This window comes from Chiloscyllium punctatum, chromosome 1, assembly GCF_047496795.1.
Source record: "Chiloscyllium punctatum isolate Juve2018m chromosome 1, sChiPun1.3, whole genome shotgun sequence".
NCBI classification, from domain to species: Eukaryota; Metazoa; Chordata; class Chondrichthyes; order Orectolobiformes; family Hemiscylliidae; genus Chiloscyllium; species Chiloscyllium punctatum.
In genome coordinates this window covers 23,683,907-23,697,393 of record NC_092739.1, presented here as the reverse complement: position 1 = coordinate 23,697,393, position 13,487 = coordinate 23,683,907, and the positions used below count along the sequence as shown (strand labels likewise).

Here is a 13,487-nt window from a genome sequence, read left to right as displayed (position 1 = left end):
CTAGGAAATTCCCTTGGAGAAAGTGAGGACTGCAGATGCTGGAGATCTGAGTTGAAAAGTGTGGTGCTGGAAAAGCGCAGCAGGCCAGGCAGCATCCGAGGAGCAGGACAATCGACGTTTCGGGCATAAGCCCTTCTTCAGGAAGGGCTTAGCCCGAAACGTCGATTCTCCTGCTCCTCGGATGCTGCCTGGCCTGCTGCGCCTTTCCTAGAAAATTCCCTTACCAAATGCTGACTTGTTTAAACAGCAAATAAGCTATCATTGTTTTATAATGTGCCCTGGGTGTCAATATAGGTAAGCCGTCACATTTGGATATTGAGTAATTAACTATTTTTAGCAAACAAAAGAATACATTGCTAATGATGATTCATCGGTCAAAGAGAGAAACTGTGGACTGGTTCTGGTTGTGCTAAATCATGAAAGTGAAACCAGAATTTAAAGGTGAAGTGCTATAGTTTTCACTCATGTTGTTTTTTTTATGTATTTATATGCATGTGTAACTAGATTAAGGATTCTGATATACTTTTAACCAGAAATGTAGTTAACTCATCTATTCCTGCTGTTTTGCAGAGTGTGGAGGCTGTGACCTGGAAATAAAAAATGGACAATCCTTGGTGGCTTTGGACAGGCAGTGGCACCTGGGCTGTTTTAAGTGTCACACTTGTGGGAAAGCCCTATCTGCTGAGTATATCTGCAAGTAGGTACAGTTTGATTTAATGATGTAAGAATGATAAAAACAATTTTAAAAGTCCATTTCTGTTGATGAGGGAAGGAGCAGCGGGGAGTGGAAAACTGGTGGTAACAAATTGACTACTGGCTACACATTACGACCGTCCGGTTTTCTTTTCCATTTCCTTGAGAAATGGATTGATCACCTGTCACCAAGGTAAGTGACAGGTGATCAATCATTAACATGAGTTTCCAGTTGCTGCCAAAGTTGAAACTTACCTCAAATTTAAGCTAGATATTATGGATGCTGAAATAAGAACAAAGTGCTGGAGAAATTTACCAGGTATGGCAGGATGTGTGGACAGAGAAAGCATTGATGTTTTGAATCTGATTTAACTCTTCTTCATAACTGACTCTGAAGAACTGAAACCACTTCTGAAGAGTCATGCCAAGTTTGAAATGTAAACACTTTTATTCTTTGCAGATGCCACCAGGCCTCTGAATTTCTCCAGCATTTCCTATTTTCATTTTTGTAAGTTACTTCTGTGTCTTTAGTAACTACAAACTACAGTCTAGATTTAAGCCAGACAGTCTGGACTTTGACAGAGATTGGGGCATTTGCATATGTTTCTTCCAACTTCCTGCTTGTAACCTGATTTAGAGAATGACAAAACCTTGCAGAAACATTGGACAGCAACATAGATATTTTTGGCACTATTTGTCATTTTCTCCAGGAGTTTTGAGAGCAATTATCAATGAAAAAGGCCTCCTGTCTGCCAACAACTATAAGATTGGCTCCCAGGTAGCTCAACAGCTTGGGAATGTGAAAAACCAAAGAACTGCAGATGCTGGAAATCCAAAACAACAACAGAAATTTCTGGTAAAACTCATCAGGTCAGGTGGCATCTATGGAGATTAAGCCGATTTAACATTCAGTGACCCTTCTTCAACACAGAGTTTTTCCAGCATTTCTGATTTTTTTTTGGGAGTATGAAAGTTTGACAGAAGTAATCAGACCTGCACAAAGGAAATATTTCTCATCTGCAGTAAACAAAGTCTCAAACCTGATGAAAATAACTTTTCCTCTCAGGTTAGTGTAAACTGTGACATTTAATACATCAGAGACATTTAGGAGTGTGAACCAATCGCCTGTGCCCCTTCCTGCACGCAAGTGAAAGTAACTGGAGAAGGAAGATTGAGAGCAAGTGCTATGGATAGGAATGATAGAACCATCTTCTCAGTCTTTGCCTCCACCCACAACATCCATTTCTTTTTGCGTCTTCCTTTATGCATGTGGGACAGGCTGATTTGTAAATGGGTTAGAGTTTTATTGAGGAGAGTTATATGTCGATGGTTCATAATTATTTATCAATAATTAGAATCTATTTATTTGTAAAAGAATAGAAATTCTTGTTAAGTTTAAGAATTTGGTCTGTGCTTTCTGTCAAGCTGGGTCTAAAAGACAGGTAAATTGGTGATTTAGTATGCTTTTAATAAATCTTTATTCCTGGAGATAGCACAGAAGTTAGTGGGTTTTTGATTTATAACAAACTGTTCCAGTGAGACATAGCAACTCATGTGTTTGGATGTGTTGCTGTCAGAGAACCAGTGAAGGGTATTTAAACTATTCAAGCAGAGCTGACTGACATTTAAAAATGGTATCAGGATCTGTATGGTTATCAGCTGCTGTTGGGTTTGCTCCAGGCTCCTCATACCCACGATATGATTGACAGGTCCCACGTCTTCTGTGAGTAATTGCATTTGGACAGTTACCTTCAGCCTGCTGGACAGTACCACTCACTTCCACATCCGACAGAAGAATCTGTAGTATGTGTACCTTCCATGAAGAAAATTCCCCTTTAAGGACTCCATGAGTTATGTGTATACAATTTTGTGACAATTCCTGGCAGTTAGTCTGCTTTTGTCTGCACACATCATACATAAACCAGCGGATTTGCTACAGTATGAACAGAAATTGCTGAAGAAACTCAACAGCATCAGGGTTTGGTGTAATGTTTGCTTTATAGCTTGTAATCTATTTTCCTGTTTAAATAATATGACATGGTTGAAGAGCAGAGGAAAGTATCATGCTCATTAAGTTATCGTGCTTGACTTGTTAGAAAGCCAGTTAGTTTACAAGTGAAGCACATGGTTGTTAATTTTAAATACTGTTTAAAAAGTATGTGACAACCCACAATGTCTTTGTTCATCGCAATATTGGAGAGTGTTGAAAACATAACTTTCTGGCAAGCAGACAAATTCCTATCCAGAGGCCAGCTTAATTCACTCCAGAAAGGCAAGGTATCAGAGTGTGTGCTGGATTGATAGCAAGCAAGGCAAGGACAAAGGCATTGCTGGAATATCCACAAAATTCCCAGCTTTAAATTGGGATACAGCAGACCACATAACGGAGTTCAAACCAATTAAACAGCTTTCAAAGCAGTGGTGTTTAGATTTAGGTATATTTGATGCAGAAAAGGAAGCCATGAAGAGTTGTTAGCAATCACGATTAAGGGTCAAACCGGACTCTATATGTTGAGATAGCCAAAGAACTAAAAGATCCCCAAAAGAAAGAGACCACAACAGAAACAAATTCGGACTGAGATTAAACTTCTATATTTGTCTGCTAGAATTCATGTAACTACCCAATGCATGTGAGCAGGTGCAGATGCAGAGGAAAGGTGGGGGAACTAGCAAGCCCAACTGTTGTTTTGGTGATCACATCCAACTCTGTGAAAGGTTGGCAGAAAAATATGCTGGACAAATTAAAGGTTTGTAAGTGTCAAAATGCTACTGAAGGTTCGATGTAAGTATAGCCTACAGTTTTTGGTTGACAAACCTTGTAAGTCCTAAATACAAACTCAGTCACCAGACACCCAAATATAGCAAGGCTTGGGGGGCCGTGTGGCTTTCTGCATGCATCAAGGAAATGCCTGGCTTCTGGTTAAATTTGCAAGAGGTAGTGGAAAAGGCCAGTGGCAAATGCAGTGTATTTAAAGCAAAGACTGCTATAGGTACAAAGAGCCATGTACTGAATTAAACTGAATGTGCATGAGGAGTATCTTCAGTTACAGTTAAGACTGTCTGGTATCCTGCGAGAGGTCTATACGTGAAGTGATCATCAAACCAGAATTTGACAAAGTTCACAAGACAAGAGTGGTGAATGCATGTTTTACACTGTCATCACACTGCACAAATGTTTTTAAAATGTTTCAAATCATCTTCCTCAACCAACCATGAATAGTCATCTTTTTTTCTGAGATTGACACGTGCAAGTACTGATATATTAACGATGTGAATTCTACAAACATGGGAAAGCATGAGGAAACCTATGAATGTGAAGCTTTCAGCTTACAATAGGTTAAACAATTCTATGTGCAGGACCATTGGACTGCAGGCACAATCAGTTAGGAAGAAGCAGTGGATAGTTCATTCAGAAGAGCACCTGGGTTCAAATCCCACCATGGCAGAGTTCAATAAAAATCTGCAGTTAAGAATCTGATGATGATGAATCCTTTGCTGATTGTCAGAAAAACGCATCTGATTCACTAATAGCTTTTAGGGAGGTACACTGCCATCCTTAAACAGCCTGGCGTACATGTGACTACAGACTCACAGAAATGTGGTTGAGTGTTAATTGTCAAGATTAGAGTGGTACTGGAAAAGCACAGCAGGTCAGGCAGCATCCAAAGAGCAGGAAAAGTCGACGTTTTGGGCAAAAACTGATGAAGGGCTTTTGCCCGAAATGTCGATTATTCCTGCTCCTCGGATGCTGCCTGACCTGCTGTGCTTTTCCAGCATCAATGTAATCTTGACTCTGATCTCCAGCATTTGCCGTACCCACTTCTGCCTAGTTGACTGTTAATTACCCTAGGGAGGGGCAATAAATGTGGTCCTAGCCAGCAACACCCTCATCTTGTGAATGGTATTCTATATCATAGTACCAGCAACTGGAGACATGTTAAGTCATAAAATGCTGACTTATTCATTGTCCATGGAATCAGTCAGATATTGGAGACACAACAGGATCTGCGATAGATTATTCAAGAATGCAGAACTGAATATGAAAGCAGAACTGAAAACTCCTCTATCTTTGTATTAATGGAGCTAAAATCTTATTATAAAAATAAAGTTTTGTGGCTCCTGGAAATCTGAAACAAACTCAAAGAATGCAGGAGAAACTCAACAGGTTTGGCAGTATCTGTGGAGAATGAAGAAGAGTCATACTGGACTTGAAATATTAATTCTGTCCACTGATATTGCCAGACTTGCTGAGTCTGTCCAGCATTCTCTGTGCTTGTTTGAGCTAAAATTTTAGTTCTCTGCTGTGGAGAGAAAAATGAAAGTTCGATGAGAAAAGGCTATTCTCACTCCTGAGCATAAATCCAAACTTGAGAATATTGGGTAATACCAAAATTGGTGGTATAATGGACAATGAAGCAGGTTATGTAAGAGTACAATGGGATCTTGATCAACTGGGCCAGAGGGCTAAGGGATGGCAGATGGAGTTTGTGATAGAATCATAGAACTTTTACAGTGTGGAAACAGGCCATTTGATCCAACAAGCTCACACCGACCATCTGAAGATTAACCCACCCAGACCTATTCCCTTATCCTATTATTCGACATTTCTCCTGACTAATGCACCTAACCTGCACATCTTTGGGCTGTGAGAGGAAACCCATGCAAACACAGGGAGAATGTGCAAACTCCGCACAGATAAATTAATTCAGTTAAATATGAGATGTTACATTTTGGTAAGATATGCAATTGCAGGATTTGCACAGTTATTGGTAGGACTCTAGGAAATGTTGTTGAACAGAGAGACCTGAGGGTGCAGGTATATAGTTCCTTGAAAGTGTAGTCACAAGTAGACAGCATGGTGAAGTAGGCATTTGGCATGCTTACCTTCATCGGTCAGAGCATCGAATACAGGAATTGAAACATCATGTTACAGCTGTACAGGATATTGGTGCATCCATGTTTAGAGTACTGCATACAATTGTGGTTGTCCTCCCACAGGAAGGATGTTATTAAATGGGAAAGGGTGCAAAAATGATTTACAAAGACATGACTGAGATCGAAGGGTTTGAATAAAGAGGATCGGTTGGGACAGTGTGGGAGGCTGACATTTATAAAATCATGAGGGGCACAGATAAGATGAATAATCTAGATCTTCTCCCTAGGGTAGTGAAGTTGAAAACTAGTGGGCATAAGTTTAAGCTGAGGTGGGAAATATTTAAAAGAGACCTGAGGGGCAACATTTTCACAAAAACCGTGGGGCATAAATGGAATGAGCTGCCAGAGGAAGTGAAAGAGGCAGCTACAATTGAAATGTTTAGAAGGCACTTGGACAGGTACATGGATAGGGAAAGGCTTAGAGGGATATGGGCCAAATACAGGCAAATGGAACAAGTTCAGTTTAGGAGACCTGCTCGACATGGACGAGTTGTGCCGAAGGGCCTGTTGCCATGCTATATGACTGTATGACTCTACTACCTTCAAGGTGATGGCATCTTTATTGGGTACCTCTGTTCAGTTCACAAAGATGAATGAAGTGCTGGTAAAGAAAGGAAGGGCACAAGATGAATGATGATCCTGTGTCATCCATCCAATGAAACGATTGCCAATTTAGAGTAAAATTTGGAGCAACTTAACAAATAAGACAGAACAAGCCCAGAATGAGCAGCTACAGCTCAGAAATGTTAGCACGAGGTCGAAGCAATAATAGAGAATTTGTTGATTCTACAATAAAAGGGGGAAATGCTCAGCATGCACGAGGAGTTGCACATCATTTGAGAGACAGTGCTTTGAGAAATAAATGATGATAAATAAGTGAAGGACTTCAAGCAGGCCATAGAGGAAACCAAACAACAAGCAGTAAGTGGAACAAGTCTGGGCTTCAGATAACATATAAAGAAAAAATTGTGTAGACTAAACAGTTATTAGAGCAGGGTATTAAGAAGAAAAATAAACTGGAAAGAAGGCTAAAGCTTTCATAAGATTAGAAGAATCCAGGATTTAAAACCAGAAGCTTCAAAATGAGTTGGAAACTGTTAGGAACAAAGCCATGAATGTGAAAAAAATCTGTACCACTTTGAAGAACAAAATCAATCAATTGTTAATCTGGAACAATGCATGACTGCAATGCATCAGGGTAAGCAAATTCTGGAAACAGCAGCTGCAGTTCATGAAAGGGAAAAAAAGGCAGAATCTCCAAACTCTCCATTCCAAGATCTGGACGTATTAGTAAAATACCTATACCTTGCTCATGGTCTCAATTGTTATCGGAAATAGTTTTAAAACAAATCTTTCGGAAGGAGGGAAATGTTGTATGTGAGGCTTGCCTTAAAGAGAATTCATCTTTTAAATACTGCACATGCTGTGTGTATGGAATGCCCCAACACTCCCTGGCAGTTAGTTTGCTTTGAGACTGCAGGCTGCACACCAGTTGGTTTGGTGTAATGTCCTTTTCCTAACCTGTAATATTTCTTTACTGCTTGAACAGAACAAATCCATAGAATTAATCAATCCCTGAGAAACAGTGGATCATTAGATCATTACTTTTGCCATGACACAACTCTTGTTCTTATGATAAAATTACACCCACATTATACCTAACTTAATATTCAGTGAAGCTAACATAAAGGGGATTCAGATTAGGAAAAAGATAATTTAGAGTAGTGTTTGAATACAGTGTATATTTCATCAAGCTTTAGACTTTTAAACCATAACACCTAAGAAAAAGAAGTAGTCAATGGAAAAATTTAGGGAAGTGTTTTAAAATAGAGGTAATAAAGCACACTTTTCTTATTTCCACATTTATAAGAAGCTGGTAAAGAATAAAATTTGCAGAAAGACAATCATTAAAATGTGAGAATAACATATGTTTTATGTTGGTGCTTCATTGCTGTGGGTCAGTGACTTAGAGTCATAGAGATGTACAGCACGGAAACAGACCCTTCAGTCCAACCTGTGCATGCCGACCAGATAGCCAAACCCAATTTAGTCCCACCTGCCAGCACCCGGCCCATACCCCTCCAAACCCTTCCTATTCATATACCCATCCAAATGCCTCTTAAATTTTGCAATTTTACCAGCCTCCACTACTTCCTTTGGCAGCTCATTCCATACACGTACCACCCTCTGTGAAAAAGTTGTCCCTTAGGTCTCTTTTATATCTTTCCCCTCTCACCCTAAACCTATGCCCTCTAGTTCTGGACTCCCTGACTCCCGGAAGAAGACTTTGCCTATTTACCCTATCCATGCCCCTCATAATTTTATAAACCTTTATAAGGTCACCCCTCAGCCTCTGATGCTCCAGGGAAAAAAGCCCCAGCCTGTTCAGCCTCTCCCTATAGCTCAAATTCTCCAACCTTGGCAACATCCTTGCAAATCTTTTCTGAACCCTTTCAAGTTTCACAACATCTTTCCGATAGGAAGGAGACCAGAATTGCACGCAATATTCCAACAGTAGCCTAACCAATGTCCTGTACAGCCGCAACATGACCTCCCAACTCCTGTACTCAATACTCTGACCAATAAAGAAAAGCATACCAAACGCCTTCATCACTATCCTATCTACCTACGACTCCACTTTCAAGGAGCTATGAATCTGCACTCCAAGGTCTCTTTGTTCACCAACACTCCCTAGGACCTTACCATTAAGTGTATAAGTCCTGCCAAGATTTGCTTTCCCAAAATGCAGCATCTCGCATTTATCTGAATTAAACTCCATCTGCCACTTCTCAGCCCATTGGACCATCTGGTCCAGATCCTGTTGTAATCTGAGGTAACCCTCTTCGCTGTCCACTCCACCTCCAATTTTGGTGTCATCTGCAAACTTACTAACTGTACCTCTTATGCTCGCATCCAAATCATTTATGTAAATGACAAAAAGTAGAGGACACAGCACTGATCCTTGTGACACTCTACTGGTCACAGGCCTCCGGTCTGAAAAACAACCCTCCACCACCACCCTCTGTCTTCTATCTTTGAGCCAGTTCTGTATCCAAATGGCTAGTTCTCCCTGTGTTCCATGAGATCTGACCTTGCTCACCAACCTCCCATGGGGAAACTTGTCGAACGCCTTACTGAAGTCCATATCGATCACACCTACTGCTCTGCCTTCATCAATCCTCTTTGTTACTTCAAAAAACTGAATCAAGTTTGTGAGACATGATTTCCCATGCACAAAGCCATGTTGCCTATCCCTAATCAGGCCTTGCCTTTCCAAGTATATGTACATCCTGTCCCTCAGGATTCCCTCCAACAACTTGCCCACCACCAAGGTCAGGCTCACTGGTCTATAGTTCCCTGGCTTGTCCTTACCACCCTTCTTAAACAGTAGCAACATGTTTGCCAACCTCCCAGTATTCCAGCACCTCACCTATGACTATCAATGATACAAATATCTCAGCAAGAGGCCCAGTAATCACTTTTCTAGCTTCCCACAGAGTTCTAGAGTACACCTGATCTGGTCCTGGGGATTTATCAACCTTTGCCCAATTCAAGACATCCAGCACTTCCTCCTGTGTAATCTGGACATTATGCAAGATGTCATCATCTATTTCCCTACATTCTATATCTTCCATGTCCTTTTTCAAAGTAAATACTGATGCAAAATACTAATTTAATATCACCCCATTTTCTGTGGCTCCACACAAATGCCGCCTTGCTGATCTTTGAGTGGCCCTATTCTCTCCCTAGTTACCCTTTTGTCCTTAATGTATTTGTAAAAACCCTTTGGACTCTCCTTAACTGTATTTGCGAAAGCTATCTCATGTCCCCTTTTTGCCTTCCTGATTTCCCTCTTAAGTATACTCCTACTGCCTTTGTACTCTTCTGAGGATTCACTCGATCTATCCTGTCTATACCTGACATATGCTTCCTTCTTTTTCTTAACCAAACCCTCAATTTCTTTAGTCATCCAGCATCTCCTATACCTACCAGCCTTTCCTTTCACCCCCACAGGAATAAAATTTCTCTGGATTCTCGTTATCTCATTTCTGAAGGCTCCCCATTTTCCTGCTGGCCCTTTACCTGCGAACATCTGCCTCCAATCAGCTTTTGAAAGTTCTTGCCTAATACTGTCAAAATTGGCCTTTCTCCAATTTAGAACTTCAAATTTTAAATCTGGTCTATCCTCTTCCATCACTATTTTAAATCGAGTGGAATTATGGTCACTGGCCCCAAAGTGCTCCCACACTGACACCTCAGTCACCTGCCCTGCCTTATTTCCCAAGAGTAGGTCAAGTTTTGCACCTTCTCTAGCAGTTACCTCCACATACTGAATCAGAAAATTGCAGTGAATCACTTTGGAACAAAATTATGCTGGGATAAAATTAAACCTTGGTGGGGATCTAGGTATCAGTGCAAAAGCAGGTTGCATTTTGTTATCAGATTCCCACTCCTTACATTGCCTCAGTGTCATTTTAACTTTTAATAAAGTTACAGAGCACTATATTCAAATACAATGCATTGTGCTCAGCAACTTTACAGTATTTGTATTGTATAAATGATTGATGACTAAATTGTGCAGTTGAATTAGTTATGAGTCTTAATTAGCTGGCTGGGAATTGAACCTGAAATATCTGTTCTGCTGAAGCTTTTGTGTCTCTCTCAGAAGCGTGCTTGGATTACTATTTGTGATAAAAGTCAAGTGACAGGATGATTATTTTGCAATTTATATTTTGTTTATTTGATGAATTTTCTTGGATAGTCAATAAAGTGTCCTCTTTTGCAGAGTGGACAGGAAATTAATTAGAAACACAGTGACCACCACATGCAGAAAGATTGATGAGATATTATCAGTGGTAAATGAAATGATAGGTTATGATCTAATTTGAATACTTCCCTGAGATAATGTTCAAAGCGACAGTTCTTTCAAGAGTGAGCAAGTGAGTGTGAGAGAAAGTAATATGTGGGATAGAAGTTTCTGCCCCCCCCCCCCCCCCCCCCCCCCCCCACAAGCCAACCCCAATTTTAAACTCGGGATTGCAGTGACTTTCAATCCTTCAGACAGAGTTGCAGAAACACTGCTTTAAAACTTTAAACTTTCCAAGTTTAGCAACTGAGCATAGTTCAGCTTGTAAGTATTATTAAGGTAGGCATTATTGCTGTCTTCATTTTTAGAACATGAACAGACTTTTGATATTTAAGTATATATGTGTGTTCAATAATCTTTCACCAGAACGTTGCAACTGCATGTATAAATACTGTGGTCTTCTACCCATCAGAAGCTTCCCTCCCCCAACCTCTGCCAAGTGTGATAAAAAACAAATTGAGCCATGCAAAACATAATCCCTAGATTCAGCTATAAACCTCCGTTCCAGTTCTTGAGAGGAAGTGATATATTTAGTGATTTTAAGTCAAATTGTGCTATGTACAATTGGCTGAAGTAAAGACAGCAATTCATCATGTTTTCATCTGAATTATTTGCTGTTCCCTTTCCCATGAAATGCTTATAGATTTTATGCCATTTTTGAGCAAGTAAGTTGAAGATAGTTTTATGTTTAACAAGAGATTTCTATTAAAATTAAGCAGTATCACTTAGTACATCTTAAACCAAATATAAAATCTGTAAAATCTTTGACCATCTTGAAGAGGCAAGACAGTTGTCTTGGAAAGCATTCCAGGTCTGCAACTCCACGTAAGGGACTAAACAACTAAATTCATCATGGTTGTGAACATTTAAACTAGTCATTTAGTTCTTCATGCTGTTCCGACAAATCCTGACGAACCTATCCCAACGTCACTGCATCAGAAGTCAGATCAGTTTTCCTTCGTGTGAATCCAAGGAAAGCAATGGGACCAGATGGAGTACCAGGCTGTGCACTCAAAGCATGCGCAGATCAACTGGCAGAGGTTTTCTCTGACATATTCAACCTCTCCCTGCAGTCGGCCACTGTCCCTGCCTGTTTCAAGAGGGACAGCATCATTCCTGTGCCTGAGAAGGCTAATGCAACACGTCTGAGTTACTACTGCCCAGTGGCCCTAATCTCGGTGATCATGAAGTGTTTTAAAAGGCTGGTGATGGCATTAATCAACTCCAGCCTCCCCACTACTCTTGACCCACTCCAATTTGCCTATCAGACCAACTGATCCATGTCAGATGTCATATCACTTGCCCTTCACTCCTCCCTAGAACAACTTGACACTAAGAACAGCTCCGTAAAGAATCTTACTCATTGACTACAGTTCAGCTTTCAACACTATTAGCCATGTGAAACTGATTACTAAACTTAATGACCTCTGACTAAACCCCACTCTCTGCAACTGGGTCCTCAGTTTCCTGACCCACAGGCAACAATCAGTGAAGATTGGGGACAACATTTCATCCTCACTAACACTTGAATCCCCCAGGAGTATGTACTCAGCACCCTACTGTACTCACTGTATACCCATGACTGCATTGCCAAATACCAGCTATTTACAAGTTTGCTGATGACGCCACCATAGTCAGTCGAATCTCGGATGGCGCTGAAACAGACTTCAGACGGGAGGTGGAAGACCTGAAAAAATAGTGCATTGAGAATAACCTAGCTCTGAATGCCAGCAAAACCAAGGAATTCATTATTGACTTTTGGCGGGATGTTACTCATGCCCCCCGACACATTATCAGCACAGAGATGGAATGAGTGGAGAGTGTCAAGCTCCTGGGAGTGATCATCCACAACAAGCTTTCTTCGACTCTTCATGTGGGCACACTGGTTGCAAAGGCCCAACAACGTCTCTTCTTCCTCAGGCAGCTGAGAAAATGTGGCATGATGACGAATACCCTTGCCAAACTTGCCATTGAGAACATTCTGTCTAGATGTATCACTACCTGATATGGCAACTGTACCATTCAAGATTAGAGACGGTCACAGTGTGCGGTGAACTTGGCCCATACAATCACAAAGGCCAACCTTCCATCTGTCGACTCCATCTACCAGGCCTGCTGTCAAGGAAAGGCTGCCAGCATTCTCAAAGATCCATTCCACCACCCTGGCAATGCTTTCCTACAACCTGTACCATCAGGAAGAAGGTACAGAAGCCTGAACACATGCACTAGCCCATTTCAAAATAATTTCTACCCTACTGTTATTAGAATACTGAATGGACTCTCATTCGCCTGTATCTGTGTTTTGTTTTGCTGCTGTTTACCTATTATTTACTTATCTATGCTTTTTAACTATGTGATCTGCCTGTATTGTTCGCAAGACAAGGCTTTTCACTGTGCCTTGGTACACGTGACAATAAATTCAGTTCAATTCAATTTAATTCAATTAATGCACATTTGTGTAATAGTATTCAGTTTTACATATTCACGGCAAGGGTAGTATTCTGTGGCATTTAGATCGTTAGGGGTGATTTAATCAAAGGTTTTAAAATAATAAAGAAACAGAAGGTTAGCAGAGACATCCTACTAATGTTTGAGAAACTTCGAACTAAAGGGCACGTTGTAAATTAAAGTGCGATCAAGTGAAAGTATGAAGTAATTATGCATTTAAAGAACATTAAAAAATTGGAATTTGCTTTCACTAATGACAATTCATATATTAATTATTAACTTTAAATCTGAGACTTATATAATTTTGCTAAACAAAATTATTAAGGGATAATGAACAAAGATTAATATGTGCGTTGGCCATTACTTCAATAAATTGCGATGACTCAAGCTTGAAGAGTCTCAATGGTCTTCTCTCTTATCTATGTTTCTGCACTTCCTTTCTACATATTTGATTACATTGGTTAACTGCTTGCACTTTAACTGTGATTTTTGCCAGTAATAACCAGTCATCAAATGGCAGAGCTAGTGATTTGGTGACATGTAA

At 40.3% G+C, this 13,487-nt stretch overlaps 1 protein-coding gene across 1 annotated transcript in view; it reads left to right on the top strand.

Annotated features, from left to right (window-relative positions):
• ablim2 (actin binding LIM protein family, member 2) overlaps positions 1-13,487 on the top strand; it is a 407,210-nt gene that overhangs the window by 186,427 nt on the left and 207,296 nt on the right. Inside the window, exon 5 of the mRNA XM_072577791.1 lies at positions 571-697. Coding sequence (XP_072433892.1) covers positions 571-697 — 127 coding nt within the window. The remainder of the gene's footprint in view (positions 1-570; positions 698-13,487) is intronic.